The 27,213-nt window shown below is 41.0% G+C and overlaps 4 protein-coding genes across 4 annotated transcripts; 3 read left to right on the top strand and 1 right to left on the bottom strand.

The window, feature by feature from the left end:
- Positions 1–310: 310 nt before the first annotated feature.
- Positions 311–6,778, bottom strand: LOC146708937 (N-acylethanolamine-hydrolyzing acid amidase-like). The gene is made up of 11 exons (XM_085455834.1): positions 6,554–6,778; positions 3,030–3,194; positions 2,824–2,947; positions 2,631–2,721; positions 2,469–2,554; positions 2,211–2,383; positions 2,055–2,117; positions 1,908–1,974; positions 1,787–1,815; positions 661–730; positions 311–553 (listed from the first exon to the last, which is right to left on the bottom strand). The coding sequence occupies exons 1-11, from the start codon at positions 6,724–6,726 to the stop codon at positions 533–535; spliced, it is 1,062 nt and encodes a 353-aa protein (XP_085311960.1). The 5' UTR covers positions 6,727–6,778; the 3' UTR covers positions 311–532.
- Positions 6,779–12,014: 5,236 nt separating this feature from the next.
- On the top strand, positions 12,015–14,354 carry LOC146708936 (uncharacterized). The gene has a single exon (XM_085455833.1). The coding sequence runs from the start codon at positions 12,672–12,674 to the stop codon at positions 14,064–14,066; it is 1,395 nt and encodes a 464-aa protein (XP_085311959.1). The 5' UTR covers positions 12,015–12,671; the 3' UTR covers positions 14,067–14,354.
- Positions 14,355–17,614: 3,260 nt separating this feature from the next.
- LOC146708935 (uncharacterized) lies at positions 17,615–19,952 on the top strand. Its single transcript, XM_085455832.1, has one exon. The coding sequence runs from the start codon at positions 18,272–18,274 to the stop codon at positions 19,664–19,666; it is 1,395 nt and encodes a 464-aa protein (XP_085311958.1). The 5' UTR covers positions 17,615–18,271; the 3' UTR covers positions 19,667–19,952.
- Positions 19,953–23,213: 3,261 nt separating this feature from the next.
- On the top strand, positions 23,214–25,557 carry LOC146708934 (uncharacterized). Its single transcript, XM_085455830.1, has one exon. It carries the CDS (start codon positions 23,870–23,872, stop codon positions 25,262–25,264), a length of 1,395 nt encoding a protein of 464 aa, XP_085311956.1. The 5' UTR covers positions 23,214–23,869; the 3' UTR covers positions 25,265–25,557.
- The last annotated feature ends 1,656 nt before the right edge of the window (positions 25,558–27,213 follow it).

The raw sequence follows: 27,213 nt of genomic DNA, 5'->3' as shown, positions 1-27,213 counted from the left end.
GCACAAAAAACAAGACTAGAAAAGCATTTCTCTTCACCTTCCATTCTTTGATCTGGTTATAATAGAGGACCAAACGTTCTGGACACCAATAAACTGATAGCTAAAACTGTACACCGCCACCTTCTGAATAGACACATTAGAAACACAAACTAATAGGGTTTGAGTGTGCGTGCATGGTTTTCATTTAAATAACAAACAACATGCAAACAACATGAGCGCACTGCATCGCATAATCTGTTGCACTTGGCAGTTAACGACGTGAAACCGGCAGGGCGTCCTTCTCGTCATGCTTATAAAGTAAGGACAATAATTAAAATAAAGCCACGTTTTATTGGAAGATAAGGTGCATAAAATGGCAAAAACAATCACAGCAAATGTTATTTTATTAAAGGCACTAGCACAGTGTCATTGAATATTTCAGGTGCATTCCCTTGTCATCTCATTGATCGCGCAGCCTCCAAGTAGTCGTGAAGATCGCCGCCTGCCGCAAGAAAAAGGAGTCTGCGTCCTTTACTGCTCCACCTCTGTCAGCTCAGTCTGTCTTGTTGCAGTCCTTGAAAAAGATTTGAAAAGACAATTGAGTAAATGTTATATATTTTTTTTCATTGACATTATCACCGCCTCATTGAGCATAAATGTTTAAGGTGTAAACTGAATTACCTGCAGCCTAAGGAGTGTGATGTACTTCTCAGGGGCTGCTGCGCTCATCACTGTCGTGTAAATAGTAATTCTGGGAGGATATTAAGACAGACGACGGTCACTATTTAATGCGATTCATTGCGTGAGGTTTTATTTTTTAAAAAGCAGAAAAATAGACATCGAGATATTCATTCAGCTATTGTTTCTCTGTAATCTACTCGCTACACTATACCGTCAAAAGTATTCACTCTTCTGCTTTAACACACATATGAATTTGAGTGACATCCCATTCTTAATCCATAGGGTTTAATGTGATGTCAGTGAAGTCAGACATTGATGTTGGATGAGAAGGCCTGGCTCGCACTCTCCACTCTCATTCAACCCAAAGGTGTCCTATCAGATTTGGTCGGGACTCTGTGCAGGCCAGTTAAGATCTCCCACACAAAACTCGCTCATCCGTGTCTTCATGGACATTGTTTTGTGTGCTGGTGCACAGTCATGTTGTAACAGGAAGGAGCTATCCCCAAACTGTCCCCTCAAAGTTGGGCGTATGGAATCATCCAAAATCTCTTGGTATGTTGGAGCATGAAGAGTTCCTTTCACTGGAAGTAAAGAGTTGAGCCCAACTTCTAAACAACGATCCCACAATCCCAACAGTGCGTGGCCTATCACTTCATGGCTGAGCTGCCGTCGTTCCCAATCATTTACACACTGTTAATAATACCACTAACAGTTGACTGTGGAATTTTGAATTCTGAGGAAATTTCACGTCTGGACTTGTTGCACAGCTGGCATCCTATCACAGTACCACACTGGGATTCACTGAGCTCCTGAGAGGGAGCCATTCTTTCACAAATGTTTGTAGAAGCGGCCTCCATGTCTAGGTGTTTGATTTTATACACCTGTGGCCATGGACGTGATTGGAACACCTGAACTCAATCATTTGGATGGGTGATCGAATTCGTTTGGCAATACAGTGTATGTGCTACATGTCAACGAAGGGCCCACTGACATAACTGCTGAAGTCGGAAAAGGGGAAGTATGTGATGAACACACTAAGTGAACTATCCCATCTAAGCAACACCAGCATTTATAGAGTTGCTGGAGGACAAATAAGGGCATCAAACAGGAATAACGTCCTTCTTACCCATTACACACTGGATTCAGGGACAAAACCTGGAGGAAGAGACAGAGTTATAAGCCCATACATCGTCTCCGATTACCAGAAGTGTGACTTCGTGAACCAAGGTTGAGGTTAATTGACTTACCTGATAGAGTGTATTCATATTGATGTGCGCCTGGCCAGTAGCATTTAGAGCTTTGTTAGCCGCTTCTCTAAGAAATGAGCACACAGCAGCGGTGTAATAACAGCAGCAGCAACACAGCAAGCCTGCTCATCATGAGACATGACTCACCTCCGATGATCTTTAGCAGGAGGAGGAAGCCAGTGGTCAAAGTTTGTCTCCACTCTGAACCATCTGAAAGCAATCCCCAAAACACACATTGAAATGCTTACTGAGCGATACAATCATTTTCCATCCTCCTCCTCAGATCTTTTTTTTTTCACCTACCCTCCCTTTGCAGTTTCCAGAGGCCAGATATCAGCAGGGCCCTCTCGATCTCTGGTGATCACGACCCCTTCCCCGGCTCGCACCCCGCCGACTATGTAATACACCCCAGTGATGATGGGGACTTTTGAAAGACGCATGACTGCATCCTGAAAGTCCTCTGCTTCCTCCAGTGTCTGTCAGGCCACACAAAGAATACTTTCACTTCCGCATATTGTCAACTTTTTCTTTTTTCTTTTTCCCTACACTAATTTTTCTCACCTCCCTCACCAGCCAACTAACGGGGGATCTCTTATACAGGAAAGCAGAGACGATGTTCTTCCACCAGTTATACCAGTGTTCAGTTCCTTAGGAAAAAAACAAGCTTGGAGACAAGAAGAAAAATGAAGATGCTACCTTTTCCACAGCCATGTGTGGTCTTACCTCGCTGGTCACCTGAGACAGTAAACTTGTTAGGGCTTTGTCCCGTCCATAGCCCGACATAGCCCGCAAACGAAGTTCCACGGTATACCTCCTGAAATGGTGTGTCAATAAAACACAAACTGGATTTAATGTCTGAAAAATTAAAGTTGCTACGTAATTACTTTAGCTGTGCACCTGCTAATGCATGATGTACCTTTCCATTCTTGAGGAAGACTGCGTTAAAAGTCAGATTCTTCAGAACAGGATGCGGGTAATCGAGGTTCCTGCCGTGGTACACGTGCCCCTTTGTGTCCTGAGCCACGATGCTTGTGCAGAATCTGGAAGTGGATGAAGTTGTTTAGTGTGCTCACTGTGGGGCTTCACTACAAATGTCTAGGTGGATTTAAAAATCACACATACGCAGATACTTCATAGGCAAAGTTGAGCAGGATGACATCGGACAGCGTTCCTCCCAAGTGTGAGGCCAGGCCACGGATCTCCCCCGCATATGGCTGAGGAACGTACTTTTCCAGGGCCATCACAATAGGTTTGACTGCATGATGCAACCATTTTGGAATCGTGGAACTGGAGCAAACAAAGCAACTTTAGCATGTTGGTCTGCAATCCCTGTCAGCAGAGATGTAGTGGAAGATAAACATGACAACACAGCAAAGGAAGAAATAAGATAAAGCAATGAGAGAGGAGGTTAAGTTTAATCTGTGCTGTGAGGGTTTCAGTGAGTTGTCCTTTGCAACTACTCAAACAATGGATGGGGAAAAAGCAACAAAAACAGAATAAAAAAACACTGTACATAAAATAATCCTTTGTGAGGCTCAATGCTCTTTGTGTTTTGGTGTCTCAAAGCAACATAGTGCGAGTTTGATGGTGTCAATCTCTGAAGATACTCTGCTTTTCTGCTGTAGAGCTAGTTGTGTGTAGTGCCTGCAATGCTTCCCCTGGACTGACTGCCTTGGCGTTTTTCAGGCAGCCTGTGTTTAAGTGGCTAACAGTGGTTCCCTACATACATGCACTACAGTGCATTGCTTAGCTTAGGCACTGCTCGCATCAGTATCTTCCACTTTCTAATACACCGACTACATGTAGCTTAAAGTGGTGTGGCGTAAGGAAATCAAAAGCCATTATGATTACATTTTGTCCGTCCTCCCCTTCAAGTTAATTTTCTCACACGCCTGTGGAACGCAGGGCTGCTGCTATTTTTAGATCACAGGCAAATGAAGGAGACACGAGTCCGATAAAGTCAATAAAGTCAACGAATCAATAAAGTTTTCGATTTTCACTGGAAACCGTTATATGTTAGAGCTAAGTATTAAGAATCCAACCCCCCCCCCAAAAACAGGTAGTAAGCAGACTACAAAATTCAATTTTACAGTTTACTCTATTAAAGTCTGTATTATGTATGAAAATCACGATTAAGTTAAAATGCCCAAATGCTGGGGTACACTTGGGTACAGTGGTCCTAAGGGGTCAAACATACTGTAAATTAAAGAAACACCAGGCAACAGAAAAATGCTGCAAAAGCAAAAAAACACAGTGAAAGCTGAATAAAATGCAATAGAGGTTTATGGAGACAAAACAGAACACAACAAAAGTGAAATAAATACAACAGAAGAAAACAAACGCACAAAAAGTTAAATTTTTTTGTGAACTTTTCTTTTTGTATTCATTTATTTTTGTGAGCTTTTGAGACATTTTTGTGTCTTATTCAACTTCCACTGTGTTTTGTTCTTCTACAGCCTTTTTCTATTTGCTGGTGTTTTCTTAAGCTGCAGTACATTTGATCTCTCAGGACCACTGTAGATAATAGCTGATAATAGAGTCCACAAAGGACACAACAAAATGTTTTCAAAACCAGAGGGCTGACCGGGGCTGATAAACACAAGCTGAAGGAGACACAGGCAAAAGTAACAACCACAACTGGACAAACGGGAAATAACACCGAAACATGGCTCGAGAGAAAGCCAAAGAACAAAGAACAGGAACAGGAAACAAAGAACAAAGAACAAAGAACAGGAAACAGCCCACAAAACGAGAGGGTTCACACTGAACATGTTAATATATCACTAACAGAAAGATCAGACAGAAGGAGGAACAAAAAAACGTGACAGAAACCAAAACTTAAATAAGACATAAAGCAAAACACACACCCAGGAAGATAGTAATGTCACCAGACCAGAGCCGTAAAATTCTAATCTTGTTACATTACCAAGAATCTGACTTAAACATTAACTAGACCTCTAAATGCAACAAGAAGCAAAATCCAAATGAACAGAATGATGATGAAAACAAAACATAAACCAAAAAACTCCTGACAACTATCAGAAGCTAAGAGCACTAAAGCAGCAGTGAAACCAAAAAGAATCAACACAAATCCAAGAACATTCAAAGGACCATGATACTAAAATTGAAAAGCAGTTTCTAGTTTAACTGGATTCTTGCTGCTCGAATTTCCAACTATCAGGAAAACAGAGGTGCTGCAGGCGCTGACAGTTGATGGGTGACAAGTATACTAGCAGATCTTTACTTGTAAGTGTGAACGTGTTTGTGAGAGCAATCACAACCTTGAAGACACCTCATGTAAAAGGGACTCCCACTTCCCCCCTTTGAATAAAACTGCCTTTCACAACATCCAGTCATAAATTTACAGGTGTGTGCTCGATAAAGTAATAAAACAGTAACAACTAGCTGCTCTGCCCTTTTACTCTGGTAACACTCTATAACATCAGTGTTACCGGCCACCCAGTCATTCATGTTAAACAGATCCCAGGTTTAATTAAAACATAATGTGGCAACTTTTAATACTGACATGCATTCTTAACATTTCACAGAATTGAAACGTTGGTAAAAACCGCGTGTAGAAACCCAGTTTTCCTTGTAAGCCTGGTTCTCCTGCCAATGAGGTTGATGTCAGTTAAAACAATAACTGCTTGGAGGCATAGGCAGTTATTGTTTTGACTGCCTACGCCTCCCGGTGTTGTGCCAAAAAGTGATTGTCTGCCAAAAACTGATTTCCAGTGTTTCTGTGTATTTTTTATGTGTAATATTTTTACGTATGTTCGTAAATAGACTTCGGTGAACAGGGGATACAAAGGGGTTACATAAAGAATTAAAACATTATCTGTTTTTTAAGTATCTTTACAACTTGTACTTACATTATAACCAATCCGGTCCTTTATCCCCACTTAAAATATTTTTACAGAACTATTGTAATATTTGCTGCCATTTCTGCTGTCCTGTTGGGCAACTTACTCTTACAAAATACATTTTTAATGTTAATGAGATTTTTTTTACTGCATAAATAAAGGTTATATAAAAGTCGCTGCCAAAAACTGATTGCGGCTTGTATCTTGCTACACGAATGTTGTTTGTGGCTCAAGATGACTTTATGTCATCCATAAGGGATGCATTTGACATATGTTTAACATATTATAGCCCAACAAGTTACTTATAGCACTTTAAATATGAGCAATCGCTTTTTGGCAAATACCGGAAATCAGTTTTTGGCAGACAATCACTTTTTGGCACAACACCGGCAACCACTTTTTGATTGCACAACCTAAATAAAAAAAATAGTACTGTCGCAAACAAAAGGTCAAGAAAAACTTCAGAAAATCTGCCAGGCGGACCTCATGAGAGCGACCCCTGCTTTCTTCCGGTAGCAATATTATGTGAAGATCGCTTTTAAATCGCATCGTTACACAAGATCAAGCAAACAATGATGTAGAATTACCGAGTACTTTAAACATGTTAATCGCTTTGAGCAACCTAACGCAATACGTCACCAACCACATTTAAAACCACGGATTTTGTAATCTGCGCTGAAACAGAGGCATGTTTGAAGTAACCCTTCAAACCCCCCGAAACCCACTTCGAAGATAAAGTTCGCAAGTGGCACTTTTTTGTTGCATACTTTCTGGCAAACTTACTCAATGACCTCTACAGCAGCTTTATTCACGTAGTCTATGTCGAAGACTTTCGCAAGAGGCATCCATCGCACTGCTGGATCTTCATCCAGACTGATGTTCACCGTGGGTGGAGCAAACTGTGCACGGCACGACACAGCGAGTCCGAGCAGCAGCAGCAGCGTTGTCCGCTCCATCTTTCGATCGTCTGCACCGGAGACAGCCGACTCCTCTGCCTCTGGCGGGCAACGATAACGACGACATTTCCGCTTCAAGCTTTTCACAACAAAAGAAAGAAACGGCGAACTTACTCATGCAAACTGAGCAGCGCTTCCGCAAAACGAAGGCGTTGAACTTGATCACAATATTGGAACATCAATGGACAACTAGCATACATTAAGTACTGCTCCTTCTCCTCCAACTACTTCTACTACTAATAATAATAATGTTCTCTCACCCGCAGTTACCATTCTTCCCAGCTAGAAACAGGAAGACAGTAAAAGTAAACCCAGTGGTGATTTGGTTGATTTTCAGTAAGCTGACCTCTGACCTTGACGTGGATGTCAGCAGGATTCAAACTCCATCTGTGGTATCATTTTGTGAATCCTAAGTGATCCCCTTCTGGAGTAATCACATTTACAAGATCTTCAGAAAATTTGACCTCTGCCCTGACCTTAATGTCAAGGTCACTGAGATTCCAGCTTGTCCCCGATTTTGAGTGGATAAACCAATTTAAACTCCTACATAGCCATTTCATTCAGCACTAAATGTCATCTATATATAGTCTCATAAGCAAAAACAGGAACAGAAACACTCCTTTTAGCTTTTTGTGTATTTCGAAACTCTGTTGTTGTTTTTTGGAGACCTGGAATTTAAATGTGCCTGTCACTAACACACTTTCATTCAGCTTCTGTTGTTTAAATGTGATATAGGCTGTAAATAATAATAAATTAAAAAAAACACTGCAGTCAAGACAAAAAGGCTTTTTTCATAGTAGATGTTTGAGGTAGTCTTTTTTATGTATTTGACCCTGTTCAGTGGTACACATACTAACTTAGAGGATACAAACAAAGTATATCAGTCTACTAATACCAACACTGGTACTGATAATATCAATATCTGGATCGACAGTGGTTATACACATCATACAAATGTTGTCAAACAACTCAAGGATATTATACAAAGATCATATTATTATTATAAGTTGAAACGGTTTATTATGCCACAGCAGTGTACTCATTGCCCTTGCATATCAGGACCTCTCCAACACTTGAGACTTTCAAAACATGTCAAAAGACTCACTTTTATTCTCTGGCTTTTAAATCAAGATGGCTCTGTTTCTATTGTTCATTCCATGATTCAATTTTCTCTTAATCTATATTCTATTTTATTTGGTATGTCTTCTGCTTTGACTATTTTACTGTACAGTACTTTGGTCAACAACTGTTGTTTTTAAAAGTACTATATAAATAAATAAACTTGAAACTACTATCAAACTATAGCAACCCTACATGGGTCAGTTGCCACTAATCAAAAAGTGGCAGAGATCTGGAGGAGAATATGTGATCTAAAATATGACTTTTGGGCTTCAGTCTTCTCTGTTTAAACACATCACTGCGTGATCTTCATATCACAGATGTGCCCAAAGCAGCAGGATATGTTGGCATGTTAGATAATCACTCACAAAAGGGGTTATGAGTCCACAGCTGGTGCAATCTTTCTGCCAATTATTGATCCAATACCAAGTAAATGCAGGATCAATATTGCCGATAACACTATTGAAACTGGTTGGTATCAATCGATTGATCCGCCCGCCTCTAGCAGACTGTGGTAAAGCCAGACTATATTGTACAGAAATGAATGTTGTCAAACAACTTAAGGATATTATATCAAGATTATATTATTCTTATAGGTTGGGATCAACCTCAGATCAATCCGCCCACCTTTATTAACTGATTTTCATTCATGTAAAATGACTGTAGGCTTGACTGGTTTTGGACATGTTTACGCTGTTCATGGAATTGTAAATTTTGATTTTAATGCCTGCTTAATGAGAGGAATGTGGATGCATGCAGGTCCAGGTTTTACTAGTCTACTGTTACCAGGCAAAAAATTTTTGGCCGCATGAAAAAAAAATGCATTAGCCGCACGTCAGTATAAGTGTTCACGGTGTGGGAAAAAAAGTATCGGCTTATGACCCGAAAACTACGGTACTTTTCAAAGCACTATGAAGACATTTACTTACATTGGCAGTGAGCAATGCCAAAATAACAAACCCCTAAACATCCCTAAACTTCCCTATAAAAAAAAAACAAAACACCAACCAAAAGACTTACCTGACCTAAGTGAAAAACAGGAGAAAACCGAGTCAACAGAAATGGCTTCTCACCCCTACCAGGCTGCTGCAGTGGACAATATACACACAGTGAAAAGGGATCGAAAATGCTAATTTACAAAAAAAAATGCTCTAACGCCAGACAAACATAGGTTTTACATACTAATACCAATTTATTACGTTTTCATACAAAGTAAGAAAGTCCAGCATCCTGTTGAAGGTGGAGTTGCTTAGTCTGAGCAGGTCCAGCTTGCCGATCAGCTGCTGGGCAATGATGGTGTTGAATGCTAAGATGAAATCAGTGAACAGCATTCTTAGGTGGGTGTTGCGTTGATCCAGTTGTGATAGGGCTATGTGGAGTGCCAATGAGATCGAATCATCCATTGTCTTAAAACTCCGAGACTCCGGTTTTAGTAAATGTTTAACTTTATTGTGATTTCTATTTTTAGAATCAATAGCACACATTTTGATTCAGTTTTGCAAGCTGCTGATTTCACACAGATCCACTGCCCAAACGTGCCTTTGAGTTTTTCATCATTTAACAAGAATAGGCTCAGGCAATCATTGTGGAATTAGGCTTTGGGAAGGTCTGGGGACAGGTATGATGGTGGTGGTTTTAAAGCACTGTGGCACAACAGCTTGACTCAGGGAGATGTTAAAGATGCCCGCTAGGACATCAGTCAGCTGGTCAGCACGGGCTCCGAGCACGCGTCCAGGTATATTGTCTGGTCCAGCAGCTTTGTGTGGGTTGACTTTAGTGAGAGTCCTTCTCACACTGGCCGTGGACAGGGACAGCACTTGGTTGTCTGGCAAGCGGGTGGCCCTCTATAGTCCGTCTTGCGTCCCATTTAAGCAAGTGCGTGTTCACACTGCCCCTGGATGTCCTGGCCTCTGAGGTTAAGGTGTACGGCTCCTGGTTGTCAACTGACCAATTTATCATGGCAAAGTCTGTGGTGGACAAAAGACAAGAGGCTGATTATAAAAATGATCCATGCACGCCTTATGACCTACAGCATGTACAGTTAACACAGCTAAATGGCTGTGAAATTGTAAAATTACTTTTGAAATAAAGCTATTCAAAGTCAATTAACTGTGACTATAATAATAGCAATGTTAGCCAGCAAACAAAACGTTAGCACTAATTAAAATAAGCTGCTAGGTGATGTTACTGTTTCAAGTTCTCTCATTGTTTGACATGTAGGGCAGATATTTTGGTGACACTGAGATCAGCCAGACACTAAACAGCAGTGTAATATCAACGCTAGATTAGATGTTTTCTAATCCGATAAAATGACATTATTCCTGTTTATAGAAGATGTTTGTCGTCTGTTTGTTTGACTGACAGGAACAGGAAATAGTGGTTGGAAATTACTGTTGGTGTTACATGAGGGTAAAGAAGGGCTTTAAGCACCTGGGTAAAAACTGGACCCATGATGAAACACTACAACAAGTACAACATATTCTTCAGTTTTAATATGTGACCATACTGTGCAGACTGCTGATGAGTTACACGGTTACATTTCATTAATCATTGTTAAACTAAAGTGGTAAGCAGTTACTTTATCCTTTCACTTAAAATTTCCAGGAAAAACACTACCTTGGCTACTTTTGTGCTTACATTTGATCTATGCTGGGTCACTACTTTTGCACTATAATGCTGCTGCTGACACCTTGGTTCACACTGACAACTAGAAAAAAGCTGATAGGAAAAGAAGGATGGAAAATGCCTGGAATTTAGTTACACTTGCAAATACTGCTTCCTCCAAACTGCAAGCATCAATAAAATGTTACAGTATTGTTTTCTATATCTGTGCATATATCCTTATTGGTAGTTTTCTCGAAATAGAAGCTCTTCATTTTAAAAAAAAAACCTCTGATAACATTGCTGAAGCTAGCGCCCACCCCTACTGCGCATACTGCAAATATAAAACTGATATATACTTACATCATGGAGCAGTTGATGTCTGGTTTCCGACAAATACAGTAAAGAGGTGCGTTCTCCCCCTCCATACCAGTGTTCTCAGGCACTGCTACATGGTCAGTGTCAGACACTTCACTGTCCTACAACATACCACATAGGACCACATTAGAAATGACATGTATGTAGACATGCTAATTATACCTGGCTAAATGGATGCAGTAACAAAATGTTACTAACTACTCTAGTTATTAGTTTCCAGATGTGTGCAGTTGCTCCAGTCTTACTGACAGTATACTGTTTCAAACACCAGTGCCAACATTTTATTTTTTAAATCTTAGTATGATTCTGCACCAAGACTTGTGGCCTGTTGCTCGGTAACTTATTGTCTGACTACATTAACTACAGTTCATAAACATCATTCATTTTCTCCTACTTATTTTATTCAGGTTGTATTTCAGCTGTCATAGGGCAAAAGTACACCCTGGACAGGTCGCCAGTCTGTTGGAGGGTTATTAGAGAGACTCAGACAACCACTCACACCAACAGCCAACTAACCTAACCCCGCGCATGTCTTTGGAGTTCAACACCAGTCTGGCCGAATCACAGATAAGCAGGGTGTCTGTGCTGCAGAGCACAGCTGTGTCAGAGACTCTCGACATCAATGTAGCGTTAAGGATGCGGAGCGATGGGTGCACTAACACAATGTAAATATTAAAGTTCTCGCCATTGTCAATATGCTGTTGCGCTCTTGTTCGTATTATTGCAACCATATCTCGAGTCTAGCTTACCCTAAAAGTTTGGAGAGAATTGGTCTGTTAAGAAACGCAATCGATTGTTTGGGACTGCTCTAGCCATCACGTCGCATAAACAACTCTACTTCCGGTGGGAAAACTAATTAAGGGTAAAGTCGCACTAATAACACCTACCACTCACGTTCATAAGCATACACTATGATCACTTCCACGCAGTAACGTTGTAATAAATATAATCCCCGGTAAAGTCAATTAGCGAACACTACTGGCATGTAATGCCAATGGCGACCATTTCACAAACTGTAGAAAATGCTCAAAATGTGGTCGGCACCAAAAGTGAAGGGCTGACAGTTGTGTTTATATACGAACCGTAAGCGCTAATGTTGGTTAGCATCAGCTAAAGCGAGGAAGTTTGACACTTGCAGAGGCAGTGAACGCAGAGAGAGCTTAAAAACGCATTGTGGGGGTTTTTTTTGTTTTTTTGCATTAAGACGTTGCACACAAAATTACAGATATAACGGTGACTTAGCTGCTCGTTGGATAAACCCATGGACCTTAGAAAAGATCAACACTACTCGGATGTAAGCACCCGTGTATAACACAATAGGCAAAATTACGCTTGCTAACCTTTCCACATCACAGGCTTCACATTAAATAAACATTTTTTTCAAATACTCACCATGATCTGAGACCGTTTAAATATTTTGTTACTCTGAAAATATGGCAGTATGAAGCTAAACCTTTAGCTTGACGGCTAAAGCAATGCTAAGATTTACACGGAAACGATCAGCGGACATCGTTAAAGTACTATTGGTCTACATTCTTCTTCTATGGTAGCAGCCTGGGCAGAGTAACAGCCAACTTTAAACTGCGCCATCTGTTGGCACCAATTACAGTAGAAAACATGATTGCGACAACACGTTTTTTGGGGAAAATAACAGAGATTGAAACTTTACTGATAATTTGTCCAAGTTGAAAAATGCCCTCCTCCAAAAATATCACGTGACAACCTCATTGCCTTACAGAATTATGACGTCACACACGTAGAATCTTACCACCATTCTTTCCTTTGATCCAAAAACCTATAAATAGGGGTGAAGCGCAACGACTTTTAGTCCGTTTCTCGCAGCCTTGATGTGTGCAGCATTGAACCGTTCGCCAGAAAAGCCTTTTGAAATATTTGGATCCTTTGCAGTTGTAACTGTATCCAGACCCAACATGTCTCAAAAAAATCCAAAGGGACAAGAAGTTGACCCATACGCTCTTCCTTGGGATGAGCCACTAGACTCTTCCCTTTCCTCTCTTCCCTGGTGTGACCAAGTGGAACTAGAGGAAAAGCGTTTGGAAGAACTGGAGGATGAAGCGCTCAGAAACGCAGAGAAGATTAAGTTCTTGATGGAGGAAAATGAGCAAAAGAGCGCTCAACTAAAAAAGTTGTCATTCCAGCTTCAAGAAAAGGAAGCTATTATTGAGGGGAAACAACAGGATCTCCATGACATGGACAAAAAGAACCAGGAGCTCCAAGGAAAACTTGATGAAGCCCTGCAACAAAATGAAAAACTTGTCCAAGAGAAGAAACAAGACGGCATGAAGAAGAGAGGGCTGCACAGCAATCTCAGAGACATGGAGCTAATGTACAATGTTGACAAAAAAAGGCTTGATCGCACAGAGCAAGCAAATGAGAAGCTCCTCCAAGAGAAAAGGCAACAGGAGTTAAAAGAAAAAGAAATGCTTTCCAAGCTTCAGAGCATCAAGCAACACAACGAAAGCTTGCAAGGAAAGCTTGATCAAGCTCTGCGGCAAAATAGAAAACTCCTCCAGGAGAAGATGAAAGACAGCACGAAGAAGAGAGGGCTGCACTCCAATCTCCGAGACATGGAGCTAATGTACAATGTTGACAAAAAAAGGCTTGATCGCACAGAGCAAGCAAATGAAAAGCTTCTCCAAGAGAAAAGGGAACAAGAAATCAAACAAAAAGAAATGGATTCCAATCTGCAGAGCATCAAGCAACAAAATGAAAGCTTGCAAGGAAAGCTTGATGAAGCTCTGCGACAAAATAAAGAAATCCTTCAAGAGAAAGAGCAGCTGGACAGAAAGCAGGGAGACATGGAGTGCCAACTCCAGCTCATGGAGGGAAACAACAGGATGCTGCAGATAAAGTTCGAAGAGACACTGCACAAATATCAAGACCTGCTTCAAGAGAGAGAACAGCTGGTCAGTAAGCAGAGAGAAGAAAAACTTCTTCTCCAGGAGTTTGAGAAACAGGAGGCAACATCTAAAGTGCTGAAAGAAAGGTTGGAAGAAAAACAAGCTGAAATAGAAGAAGTGGAGAAAAAATGCAACAAGCTGCAGAAGCAAAACACCGAAACAATCGAGGAGCTGAAAATCCTCATCCTCGAGAAAAAGGTGCTCGTGGAAAAGCAGCTGAAGAAACAGAAAAAACGCTTCTGCTTCTTCTGGAGGAGGAACACTCCTTCTTTCAGTACTGCCAATGTCGCCTCTTCCTCTCCCACCTCTGTTCCAGCTTAATCCCCCCCCCCTTAACTACTAACACCTCTCCCATCTCCCTCCCCTCTTTTCACAATCACCCCCCAACCAGTCCCGACAGTTGACTGCCCCCTCTAGAGCCTGGTTCTGTCATAGGTTTCTTCCTTTAAAGGGAGTTTTTCCTATCCACTGTCGCCTAGTGCTTGCTCAGAGGGGATTGTTGGGGTTTTCTCTCCTCTCTCCCTTTACTTTCCATCCCACCCACCCCCACCTTTTCTTTTTTCTTAATAATTGAACAATAAAAACAATTGGTCACTAATTAAATGTGTCAAATCAATGTCTTTATTCAAGAATACAAGAAATGGGTAATAGCTGCATGTGTGTTTGTGTGTGTGCATAATATGCATACTTTACGTGTTGGATCCAAATCCCACAAGGAATTAAATAAAACAAGAAGACAAACAAAAACAAATATTTCTCTCCCTTCCCAGGTCAGGAATCAGGATGAGGAAGAAATGAGGTCAGATCAGTGCAGGTTTTTGCACTACTGACATAAAGTTTCTGCTGATTAAAAAAAGTATGTCGATATTTCTGAAATACATTTGCAAACAAATAACTTTGACAACTTGTGTTTTTTCATAAAAGAAAAAAGAAAAATCAGAGAGCAGAGCTGGTAAAACAGCTTAGCTCCGCAGGTTACAGGAGATCAGATGCCAAATACTTTTCATGACAGTCTTCGTTATTGCATAAATCTCCCCTTTTATCATTGATCAGTAAATCACTGCATATACATTCATCTAACCGTTATAATTTCATGAGTAAAGATTCTCAGATGACTGAATGGCGGTTTTAGTAAATGTTTAACTTTATTGTGATTTCTATTTTTAGAATCAATAGCACACATTTTGATTTCGTTTTGCAAGCTGCTGATTTCACACAGATCCACTGCCCAAACGTGCCTTTGAGTTTTTCATCATTTAACAAGAATAGGCTCAGGCAATCATTGTGGAATTAGGCTTTGGGAAGGTCTGGGGACAGGTATGATGGTGGTGGTTTTAAAGCACTGTGGCACAACAGTTTGACTCAGGGAGATGTTAAAGATGCCCGCTAGGACATCAGTCAGCTGGTCAGCACGGGCTCCGAGCACGCGTCCAGGTATATTGTCTGGTCCAGCAGCTTTGTGTGGGTTGACTTTAGTGAGAGTCCTTCTCACACTGGCCGTGGACAGGGACAGCACTTGGTTGTCTGGCAAGCGGGTGGCCCTCTATAGTCCGTCTTGCGTCCCATTTAAGCAAGTGCGTGTTCACACTGCCCCTGGATGTCCTGGCCTCTGAGGTTAAGGTGTACGGCTCCTGGTTGTCAACTGACCAATTTATCATGGCAAAGTCTGTGGTGGACAAAAGACAAGAGGCTGATTATAAAAATGATCCATGCACGCCTTATGACCTACAGCATGTACAGTTAACACAGCTAAATGGCTGTGAAATTGTAAAATTACTTTTGAAATAAAGCTATTCAAAGTCAATTAACTGTGACTATAATAATAGCAATGTTAGCCAGCAAACAAAACGTTAGCACTAATTAAAATAAGCTGCTAGGTGATGTTACTGTTTCAAGTTCTCTCATTGTTTGACATGTAGGGCAGATATTTTGGTGACACTGAGATCAGCCAGACACTAAACAGCAGTGTAATATCAACGCTAGATTAGATGTTTTCTAATCCGATAAAATGACATTATTCCTGTTTATAGAAGATGTTTGTCGTCTGTTTGTTTGACTGACAGGAACAGGAAATAGTGGTTGGAAATTACTGTTGGTGTTACATGAGGGTAAAGAAGGGCTTTAAGCACCTGGGTAAAAACTGGACCCATGATGAAACACTACAACAAGTACAACATATTCTTCAGTTTTAATATGTGACCATACTGTGCAGACTGCTGATGAGTTACACGGTTACATTTCATTAATCATTGTTAAACTAAAGTGGTAAGCAGTTACTTTATCCTTTCACTTAAAATTTCCAGGAAAAACACTACCTTGGCTACTTTTGTGCTTACATTTGATCTATGCTGGGTCACTACTTTTGCACTATAATGCTGCTGCTGACACCTTGGTTCACACTGACAACTAGAAAAAAGCTGATAGGAAAAGAAGGATGGAAAATGCCTGGAATTTAGTTACACTTGCAAATACTGCTTCCTCCAAACTGCAAGCATCAATAAAATGTTACAGTATTGTTTTCTATATCTGTGCATATATCCTTATTGGTAGTTTTCTCGAAATAGAAGCTCTTCATTTTAAAAAAAAAACCCTCTGATAACATTGCTGAAGCTAGCGCCCACCCCTACTGCGCATACTGCAAATATAAAACTGATATATACTTACATCATGGAGCAGTTGATGTCTGGTTTCCGACAAATACAGTAAAGAGGTGCGTTCTCCCCCTCCATACCAGTGTTCTCAGGCACTGCTACATGGTCAGTGTCAGACACTTCACTGTCCTACAACATACCACATAGGACCACATTAGAAATGACATGTATGTAGACATGCTAATTATACCTGGCTAAATGGATGCAGTAACAAAATGTTACTAACTACTCTAGTTATTAGTTTCCAGATGTGTGCAGTTGCTCCAGTCTTACTGACAGTATACTGTTTCAAACACCAGTGCCAACATTTTATTTTTTAAATCTTAGTATGATTCTGCACCAAGACTTGTGGCCTGTTGCTCGGTAACTTATTGTCTGACTACATTAACTACAGTTCATAAACATCATTCATTTTCTCCTACTTATTTTATTCAGGTTGTATTTCAGCTGTCATAGGGCAAAAGTACACCCTGGACAGGTCGCCAGTCTGTTGGAGGGTTATTAGAGAGACTCAGACAACCACTCACACCAACAGCCAACTAACCTAACCCCGCGCATGTCTTTGGAGTTCAACACCAGTCTGGCCGAATCACAGATAAGCAGGGTGTCTGTGCTGCAGAGCACAGCTGTGTCAGAGACTCTCGACATCAATGTAGCGTTAAGGATGCGGAGCGATGGGTGCACTAACACAATGTAAATATTAAAGTTCTCGCCATTGTCAATATGCTGTTGCGCTCTTGTTCGTATTATTGCAACCATATCTCGAGTCTAGCTTACCCTAAAAGTTTGGAGAGAATTGGTCTGTTAAGAAACGCAATCGATTGTTTGGGACTGCTCTAGCCATCACGTCGCATAAACAACTCTACTTCCGGTGGGAAAACTAATTAAGGGTAAAGTCGCACTAATAACACCTACCACTCACGTTCATAAGCATACACTATGATCACTTCCACGCAGTAACGTTGTAATAAATATAATCCCCGGTAAAGTCAATTAGCGAACACTACTGGCATGTAATGCCAATGGCGACCATTTCACAAACTGTAGAAAATGCTCAAAATGTGGTCGGCACCAAAAGTGAAGGGCTGACAGTTGTGTTTATATACGAACCGTAAGCGCTAATGTTGGTTAGCATCAGCTAAAGCGAGGAAGTTTGACACTTGCAGAGGCAGTGAACGCAGAGAGAGCTTAAAAACGCATTGTGGGGGTTTTTTTTGTTTTTTTGCATTAAGACGTTGCACACAAAATTACAGATATAACGGTGACTTAGCTGCTCGTTGGATAAACCCATGGACCTTAGAAAAGATCAACACTACTCGGATGTAAGCACCCGTGTATAACACAATAGGCAAAATTACGCTTGCTAACCTTTCCACATCACAGGCTTCACATTAAATAAACATTTTTTTCAAATACTCACCATGATCTGAGACCGTTTAAATATTTTGTTACTCTGAAAATATGGCAGTATGAAGCTAAACCTTTAGCTTGACGGCTAAAGCAATGCTAAGATTTACACGGAAACGATCAGCGGACATCGTTAAAGTACTATTGGTCTACATTCTTCTTCTATGGTAGCAGCCTGGGCAGAGTAACAGCCAACTTTAAACTGCGCCATCTGTTGGCACCAATTACAGTAGAAAACATGATTGCGACAACACGTTTTTTGGGGAAAATAACAGAGATTGAAACTTTACTGATAATTTGTCCAAGTTGAAAAATGCCCTCCTCCAAAAATATCACGTGACAACCTCATTGCCTTACAGAATTATGACGTCACACACGTAGAATCTTACCACCATTCTTTCCTTTGATCCAAAAACCTATAAATAGGGGTGAAGCGCAACGACTTTTAGTCCGTTTCTCGCAGCCTTGATGTGTGCAGCATTGAACCGTTCGCCAGAAAAGCCTTTTGAAATATTTGGATCCTTTGCAGTTGTAACTGTATCCAGACCCAACATGTCTCAAAAAAATCCAAAGGGACAAGAAGTTGACCCATACGCTCTTCCTTGGGATGAGCCACTAGACTCTTCCCTTTCCTCTCTTCCCTGGTGTGACCAAGTGGAACTAGAGGAAAAGCGTTTGGAAGAACTGGAGGATGAAGCGCTCAGAAACGCAGAGAAGATTAAGTTCTTGATGGAGGAAAATGAGCAAAAGAGCGCTCAACTAAAAAAGTTGTCATTCCAGCTTCAAGAAAAGGAAGCTATTATTGAGGGGAAACAACAGGATCTCCATGACATGGACAAAAAGAACCAGGAGCTCCAAGGAAAACTTGATGAAGCCCTGCAACAAAATGAAAAACTTGTCCAAGAGAAGAAACAAGACGGCATGAAGAAGAGAGGGCTGCACAGCAATCTCAGAGACATGGAGCTAATGTACAATGTTGACAAAAAAAGGCTTGATCGCACAGAGCAAGCAAATGAGAAGCTCCTCCAAGAGAAAAGGCAACAGGAGTTAAAAGAAAAAGAAATGCTTTCCAAGCTTCAGAGCATCAAGCAACACAACGAAAGCTTGCAAGGAAAGCTTGATCAAGCTCTGCGGCAAAATAGAAAACTCCTCCAGGAGAAGATGAAAGACAGCACGAAGAAGAGAGGGCTGCACTCCAATCTCCGAGACATGGAGCTAATGTACAATGTTGACAAAAAAAGGCTTGATCGCACAGAGCAAGCAAATGAAAAGCTTCTCCAAGAGAAAAGGGAACAAGAAATCAAACAAAAAGAAATGGATTCCAATCTGCAGAGCATCAAGCAACAAAATGAAAGCTTGCAACGAAAGCTTGATGAAGCTCTGCGACAAAATAAAGAAATCCTGCAAGAGAAAGAGCAGCTGGACAGAAAGCAGGGAGACATGGAGTGCCAACTCCAGCTCATGGAGGGAAACAACAGGATGCTGCAGATAAAGTTCGAAGAGACACTGCACAAATATCAAGACCTGCTTCAAGAGAGAGAACAGCTGGTCAGTAAGCAGAGAGAAGAAAAACTTCTTCTCCAGGAGTTTGAGAAACAGGAGGCAACATCTAAAGTGCTGAAAGAAAGGTTGGAAGAAAAACAAGCTGAAATAGAAGAAGTGGAGAAAAAATGCAACAAGCTGCAGAAGCAAAACACCGAAACAATCGAGGAGCTGAAAATCCTCATCCTCGAGAAAAAGGTGCTCGTGGAAAAGCAGCTGAAGAAACAGAAAAAACGCTTCTGCTTCTTCTGGAGGAGGAACACTCCTTCTTTCAGTACTGCCAATGTCGCCTCTTCCTCTCCCACCTCTGTTCCAGCTTAATCCCCCCCCCCCTTAACTACTAACACCTCTCCCATCTCCCTCCCCTCTTTTCACAATCACCCCCCAACCAGTCCCGACAGTTGACTGCCCCCTCTAGAGCCTGGTTCTGTCATAGGTTTCTTCCTTTAAAGGGAGTTTTTCCTATCCACTGTCGCCTAGTGCTTGCTCAGAGGGGATTGTTGGGGTTTTCTCTCCTCTCTCCCTTTACTTTCCATCCCACCCACCCCCACCTTTTCTTTTTTCTTAATAATTGAACAATAAAAACAATTGGTCACTAATTAAATGTGTCAAATCAATGTCTTTATTCAAGAATACAAGAAATGGGTAATAGCTGCATGTGTGTTTGTGTGTGTGCATAATATGCATACTTTACGTGTTGGATCCAAATCCCACAAGGAATTAAATAAAACAAGACAAACAAAAACAAATATTTCTCTCCCTTCCCAGGTCAGGAATCAGGATGAGGAAGAAATGAGGTCAGATCAGTGCAGGTTTTTGCACTACTGACATAAAGTTTCTGCTGATTAAAAAAAGTATGTCGATATTTCTGAAATACATTTGCAAACAAATAACTTTGACAACTTGTGTTTTTTCATAAAAGAAAAAAGAAAAATCAGAGAGCAGAGCTGGTAAAACAGCTTAGCTCCGCAGGTTACAGGAGATCAGATGCCAAATACTTTTCATGACAGTCTTCGTTATTGCATAAATCTCCCCTTTTATCATTGATCAGTAAATCACTGCATATACATTCATCTAACCGTTATAATTTCATGAGTAAAGATTCTCAGATGACTGAATGGCGGTTTTAGTAAATGTTTAACTTTATTGTGATTTCTATTTTTAGAATCAATAGCACACATTTTGATTTCGTTTTGCAAGCTGCTGATTTCACACAGATCCACTGCCCAAACGTGCCTTTGAGTTTTTCATCATTTAACAAGAATAGGCTCAGGCAATCATTGTGGAATTAGGCTTTGGGAAGGTCTGGGGACAGGTATGATGGTGGTGGTTTTAAAGCACTGTGGCACAACAGTTTGACTCAGGGAGATGTTAAAGATGCCCGCTAGGACATCAGTCAGCTGGTCAGCACGGGCTCCGAGCACGCGTCCAGGTATATTGTCTGGTCCAGCAGCTTTGTGTGGGTTGACTTTAGTGAGAGTCCTTCTCACACTGGCCGTGGACAGGGACAGCACTTGGTTGTCTGGCAAGCGGGTGGCCCTCTATAGTCCGTCTTGCGTCCCATTTAAGCAAGTGCGTGTTCACACTGCCCCTGGATGTCCTGGCCTCTGAGGTTAAGGTGTACGGCTCCTGGTTGTCAACTGACCAATTTATCATGGCAAAGTCTGTGGTGGACAAAAGACAAGAGGCTGATTATAAAAATGATCCATGCACGCCTTATGACCTACAGCATGTACAGTTAACACAGCTAAATGGCTGTGAAATTGTAAAATTACTTTTGAAATAAAGCTATTCAAAGTCAATTAACTGTGACTATAATAATAGCAATGTTAGCCAGCAAACAAAACGTTAGCACTAATTAAAATAAGCTGCTAGGTGATGTTACTGTTTCAAGTTCTCTCATTGTTTGACATGTAGGGCAGATATTTTGGTGACACTGAGATCAGCCAGACACTAAACAGCAGTGTAATATCAACGCTAGATTAGATGTTTTCTAATCCGATAAAATGACATTATTCCTGTTTATAGAAGATGTTTGTCGTCTGTTTGTTTGACTGACAGGAACAGGAAATAGTGGTTGGAAATTACTGTTGGTGTTACATGAGGGTAAAGAAGGGCTTTAAGCACCTGGGTAAAAACTGGACCCATGATGAAACACTACAACAAGTACAACATATTCTTCAGTTTTAATATGTGACCATACTGTGCAGACTGCTGATGAGTTACACGGTTACATTTCATTAATCATTGTTAAACTAAAGTGGTAAGCAGTTACTTTATCCTTTCACTTAAAATTTCCAGGAAAAACACTACCTTGGCTACTTTTGTGCTTACATTTGATCTATGCTGGGTCACTACTTTTGCACTATAATGCTGCTGCTGACACCTTGGTTCACACTGACAACTAGAAAAAAGCTGATAGGAAAAGAAGGATGGAAAATGCCTGGAATTTAGTTACACTTGCAAATACTGCTTCCTCCAAACTGCAAGCATCAATAAAATGTTACAGTATTGTTTTCTATATCTGTGCATATATCCTTATTGGTAGTTTTCTCGAAATAGAAGCTCTTCATTTTAAAAAAAAAACCCTCTGATAACATTGCTGAAGCTAGCGCCCACCCCTACTGCGCATACTGCAAATATAAAACTGATATATACTTACATCATGGAGCAGTTGATGTCTGGTTTCCGACAAATACAGTAAAGAGGTGCGTTCTCCCCCTCCATACCAGTGTTCTCAGGCACTGCTACATGGTCAGTGTCAGACACTTCACTGTCCTACAACATACCACATAGGACCACATTAGAAATGACATGTATGTAGACATGCTAATTATACCTGGCTAAATGGATGCAGTAACAAAATGTTACTAACTACTCTAGTTATTAGTTTCCAAATGTGTGCAGTTGCTCCAGTCTTACTGACAGTATACTGTTTCAAACACCAGTGCCAACATTTTATTTTTTAAATCTTAGTATGATTCTGCACCAAGACTTGTGGCCTGTTGCTCGGTAACTTATTGTCTGACTACATTAACTACAGTTCATAAACATCATTCATTTTCTCCTACTTATTTTATTCAGGTTGTATTTCAGCTGTCATAGGGCAAAAGTACACCCTGGACAGGTCGCCAGTCTGTTGGAGGGTTATTAGAGAGACTCAGACAACCACTCACACCAACAGCCAACTAACCTAACCCCGCGCATGTCTTTGGAGTTCAACACCAGTCTGGCCGAATCACAGATAAGCAGGGTGTCTGTGCTGCAGAGCACAGCTGTGTCAGAGACTCTCGACATCAATGTAGCGTTAAGGATGCGGAGCGATGGGTGCACTAACACAATGTAAATATTAAAGTTCTCGCCATTGTCAATATGCTGTTGCGCTCTTGTTCGTATTATTGCAACCATATCTCGAGTCTAGCTTACCCTAAAAGTTTGGAGAGAATTGGTCTGTTAAGAAACGCAATCGATTGTTTGGGACTGCTCTAGCCATCACGTCGCATAAACAACTCTACTTCCGGTGGGAAAACTAATTAAGGGTAAAGTCGCACTAATAACACCTACCACTCACGTTCATAAGCATACACTATGATCACTTCCACGCAGTAACGTTGTAATAAATATAATCCCCGGTAAAGTCAATTAGCGAACACTACTGGCATGTAATGCCAATGGCGACCATTTCACAAACTGTAGAAAATGCTCAAAATGTGGTCGGCACCAAAAGTGAAGGGCTGACAGTTGTGTTTATATACGAACCGTAAGCGCTAATGTTGGTTAGCATCAGCTAAAGCGAGGAAGTTTGACACTTGCAGAGGCAGTGAACGCAGAGAGAGCTTAAAAACGCATTGTGTTTTTGTTTTTGGTTTTTTTGCATTAAGACGTTGCACACAAAATTACAGATATAACGGTGACTTAGCTGCTCGTTGGATAAACCCATGGACCTTAGAAAAGATCAACACTACTCGGATGTAAGCACCCGTGTATAACACAATAGGCAAAATTACGCTTGCTAACCTTTCCACATCACAGGCTTCACATTAAATAAACATTTTTTTCAAATACTCACCATGATCTGAGACCGTTTAAATATTTTGTTACTCTGAAAATATGGCAGTATGAAGCTAAACCTTTAGCTTGACGGCTAAAGCAATGCTAAGATTTACACGGAAACGATCAGCGGACATCGTTAAAGTACTATTGGTCTACATTCTTCTTCTATGGTAGCAGTCTGGGCAGAGTAACAGCCAACTTTAAACTGCGCCATCTGTTGGCACCAATTACAGTAGAAAACATGATTGCGACAACACGTTTTTTGGGGAAAATAACAGAGATTGAAACTTTACTGATAATTTGTCCAAGTTGAAAAATGCCCTCCTCCAAAAATATCACGTGACAACCTCATTGCCTTACAGAATTATGACGTCACACACGTAGAATCTTACCACCATTCTTTCCTTTGATCCAAAAACCTATAAATAGGGGTGAAGCGCAACGACTTTTAGTCCGTTTCTCGCAGCCTTGATGTGTGCAGCATTGAACCGTTCGCCAGAAAAGCCTTTTGAAATATTTGGATCCTTTGCAGTTGTAACTGTATCCAGACCCAACATGTCTCAAAAAAATCCAAAGGGACAAGAAGTTGACCCATACGCTCTTCCTTGGGATGAGCCACTAGACTCTTCCCTTTCCTCTCTTCCCTGGTGTGACCAAGTGGAACTAGAGGAAAAGCGTTTGGAAGAACTGGAGGATGAAGCGCTCAGAAACGCAGAGAAGATTAAGTTCTTGATGGAGGAAAATGAGCAAAAGAGCGCTCAACTAAAAAAGTTGTCATTCCAGCTTCAAGAAAAGGAAGCTATTATTGAGGGGAAACAACAGGATCTCCATGACATGGACAAAAAGAACCAGGAGCTCCAAGGAAAACTTGATGAAGCCCTGCAACAAAATGAAAAACTTGTCCAAGAGAAGAAACAAGACGGCATGAAGAAGAGAGGGCTGCACAGCAATCTCAGAGACATGGAGCTAATGTACAATGTTGACAAAAAAAGGCTTGATCGCACAGAGCAAGCAAATGAGAAGCTCCTCCAAGAGAAAAGGCAACAGGAGTTAAAAGAAAAAGAAATGCTTTCCAAGCTTCAGAGCATCAAGCAACACAACGAAAGCTTGCAAGGAAAGCTTGATCAAGCTCTGCGGCAAAATAGAAAACTCCTCCAGGAGAAGATGAAAGACAGCACGAAGAAGAGAGGGCTGCACTCCAATCTCCGAGACATGGAGCTAATGTACAATGTTGACAAAAAAAGGCTTGATCGCACAGAGCAAGCAAATGAAAAGCTTCTCCAAGAGAAAAGGGAACAAGAAATCAAACAAAAAGAAATGGATTCCAATCTGCAGAGCATCAAGCAACAAAATGAAAGCTTGCAAGGAAAGCTTGATGAAGCTCTGCGACAAAATAAAGAAATCCTTCAAGAGAAAGAGCAGCTGGACAGAAAGCAGGGAGACATGGAGTGCCAACTCCAGCTCATGGAGGGAAACAACAGGATGCTGCAGATAAAGTTCGAAGAGACACTGCACAAATATCAAGACCTGCTTCAAGAGAGAGAACAGCTGGTCAGTAAGCAGAGAGAAGAAAAACTTCTTCTCCAGGAGTTTGAGAAACAGGAGGCAACATCTAAAGTGCTGAAAGAAAGGTTGGAAGAAAAACAAGCTGAAATAGAAGAAGTGGAGAAAAAATGCAACAAGCTGCAGAAGCAAAACACCGAAACAATCGAGGAGCTGAAAATCCTCATCCTCGAGAAAAAGGTGCTCGTGGAAAAGCAGCTGAAGAAACAGAAAAAACGCTTCTGCTTCTTCTGGAGGAGGAACACTCCTTCTTTCAGTACTGCCAATGTCGCCTCTTCCTCTCCCACCTCTGCTCCAGCTTAATTCCCCCCCCCCCCTCCCCTTAACTACTAACACCTCTCCCATCTCCCTCCCCTCTTTTCACAATCACCCCCCAACCAGTCCCGACAGTTGACTGCCCCCTCTAGAGCCTGGTTCTGTCATAGGTTTCTTCCTTTAAAGGGAGTTTTTCCTATCCACTGTCGCCTAGTGCTTGCTCAGAGGGGATTGTTGGGGTTTTCTCTCCTCTCTCCCTTTACTTTCCATCCCACCCACCCCCACCTTTTCTTTTTTCTTAATAATTGAACAATAAAAACAATTGGTCACTAATTAAATGTGTCAAATCAATGTCTTTATTCAAGAATACAAGAAATGGGTAATAGCTGCATGTGTGTTTGTGTGTGTGCATAATATGCATACTTTACGTGTTGGATCCAAATCCCACAAGGAATTAAATAAAACAAGAAGACAAACAAAAACAAATATTTCTCTCCCTTCCCAGGTCAGGAATCAGGATGAGGAAGAAATGAGGTCAGATCAGTGCAGGTTTTTGCACTACTGACATAAAGTTTCTGCTGATTAAAAAAAGTATGTCGATATTTCTGAAATACATTTGCAAACAAATAACTTTGACAACTTGTGTTTTTTCATAAAAGAAAAAAGAAAAATCAGAGAGCAGAGCTGGTAAAACAGCTTAGCTCCGCAGGTTACAGGAGATCAGATGCCAAATACTTTTCATGACAGTCTTCGTTATTGCATAAATCTCCCCTTTTATCATTGATCAGTAAATCACTGCATATACATTCATCTAACCGTTATAATTTCATGAGTAAAGATTCTCAGATGACTGAATGGCGGTTTTAGTAAATGTTGAACTTTATTGTGATTTCTATTTTTAGAATCAATAGCACACATTTTGATTTAGTTTTGCAAGCTGCTGATTTCACACAGATCCACTGCCCAAACGTGCCTTTGAGTTTTTCATCATTTAACAAGAATAGGCTCAGGCAATCATTGTGGAATTAGGCTTTGGGAAGGTCTGGGGACAGGTATGATGGTGGTGGTTTTAAAGCACTGTGGCACAACAGCTTGACTCAGGGAGATGTTAAAGATGCCCGCTAGGACATCAGTCAGCTGGTCAGCACGGGCTCCGAGCACGCGTCCAGGTATATTGTCTGGTCCAGCAGCTTTGTGTGGGTTGACTTTAGTGAGAGTCCTTCTCACACTGGCCGTGGACAGGGACAGCACTTGGTTGTCTGGCAAGCGGGTGGCCCTCTATAGTCCGTCTTGCGTCCCATTTAAGCAAGTGCGTGTTCACACTGCCCCTGGATGTCCTGGCCTCTGAGGTTAAGGTGTACGGCTCCTGGTTGTCAACTGACCAATTTATCATGGCAAAGTCTGTGGTGGACAAAAGACAAGAGGCTGATTATAAAAATGATCCATGCACGCCTTATGACCTACAGCATGTACAGTTAACACAGCTAAATGGCTGTGAAATTGTAAAATTACTTTTGAAATAAAGCTATTCAAAGTCAATTAACTGTGACTATAATAATAGCAATGTTAGCCAGCAAACAAAACGTTAGCACTAATTAAAATAAGCTGCTAGGTGATGTTACTGTTTCAAGTTCTCTCATTGTTTGACATGTAGGGCAGATATTTTGGTGACACTGAGATCAGCCAGACACTAAACAGCAGTGTAATATCAACGCTAGATTAGATGTTTTCTAATCCGATAAAATGACATTATTCCTGTTTATAGAAGATGTTTGTCGTCTGTTTGTTTGACTGACAGGAACAGGAAATAGTGGTTGGAAATTACTGTTGGTGTTACATGAGGGTAAAGAAGGGCTTTAAGCACCTGGGTAAAAACTGGACCCATGATGAAACACTACAACAAGTACAACATATTCTTCAGTTTTAATATGTGACCATACTGTGCAGACTGCTGATGAGTTACACGGTTACATTTCATTAATCATTGTTAAACTAAA

The sequence above is a fragment of the Copadichromis virginalis genome, linkage group LG5 (assembly GCF_057382275.1).
Source record: "Copadichromis virginalis isolate Kocher_CV1m ecotype Utaka linkage group LG5, C_Virginalis_male_GT1.1, whole genome shotgun sequence".
Lineage (NCBI taxonomy): Eukaryota > Metazoa > Chordata > Actinopteri > Cichliformes > Cichlidae > Copadichromis > Copadichromis virginalis.
The sequence above is the reverse complement of the archived record's forward strand: the minus strand, read 5'-3'. Positions and strand labels throughout refer to the sequence as shown.

Coding starts and splice junctions, on each gene's coding strand:
- LOC146708937 (XM_085455834.1), bottom strand. CDS start 6,726: ATGGAGCGGACAACGCTGCTGCTGCTGCTCGGACTCGCTGTGTCGTGC. Junction 3,195..6,553: donor GCTGCTGTAGAGGTCATTGA/GTAAGTTTGCCA, acceptor TGTTTGCTCCAG/TTCCACGATTCCAAAATGGT. Junction 1,975..2,054: donor CCTGCTAAAGATCATCGGAG/GTGAGTCATGTC, acceptor CTCATTTCTTAG/AGAAGCGGCTAACAAAGCTC.
- LOC146708936 (XM_085455833.1), top strand. CDS start 12,672: ATGTGTGCAGCATTGAACCGTTCGCCAGAAAAGCCTTTTGAAATATTT.
- LOC146708935 (XM_085455832.1), top strand. CDS start 18,272: ATGTGTGCAGCATTGAACCGTTCGCCAGAAAAGCCTTTTGAAATATTT.
- LOC146708934 (XM_085455830.1), top strand. CDS start 23,870: ATGTGTGCAGCATTGAACCGTTCGCCAGAAAAGCCTTTTGAAATATTT.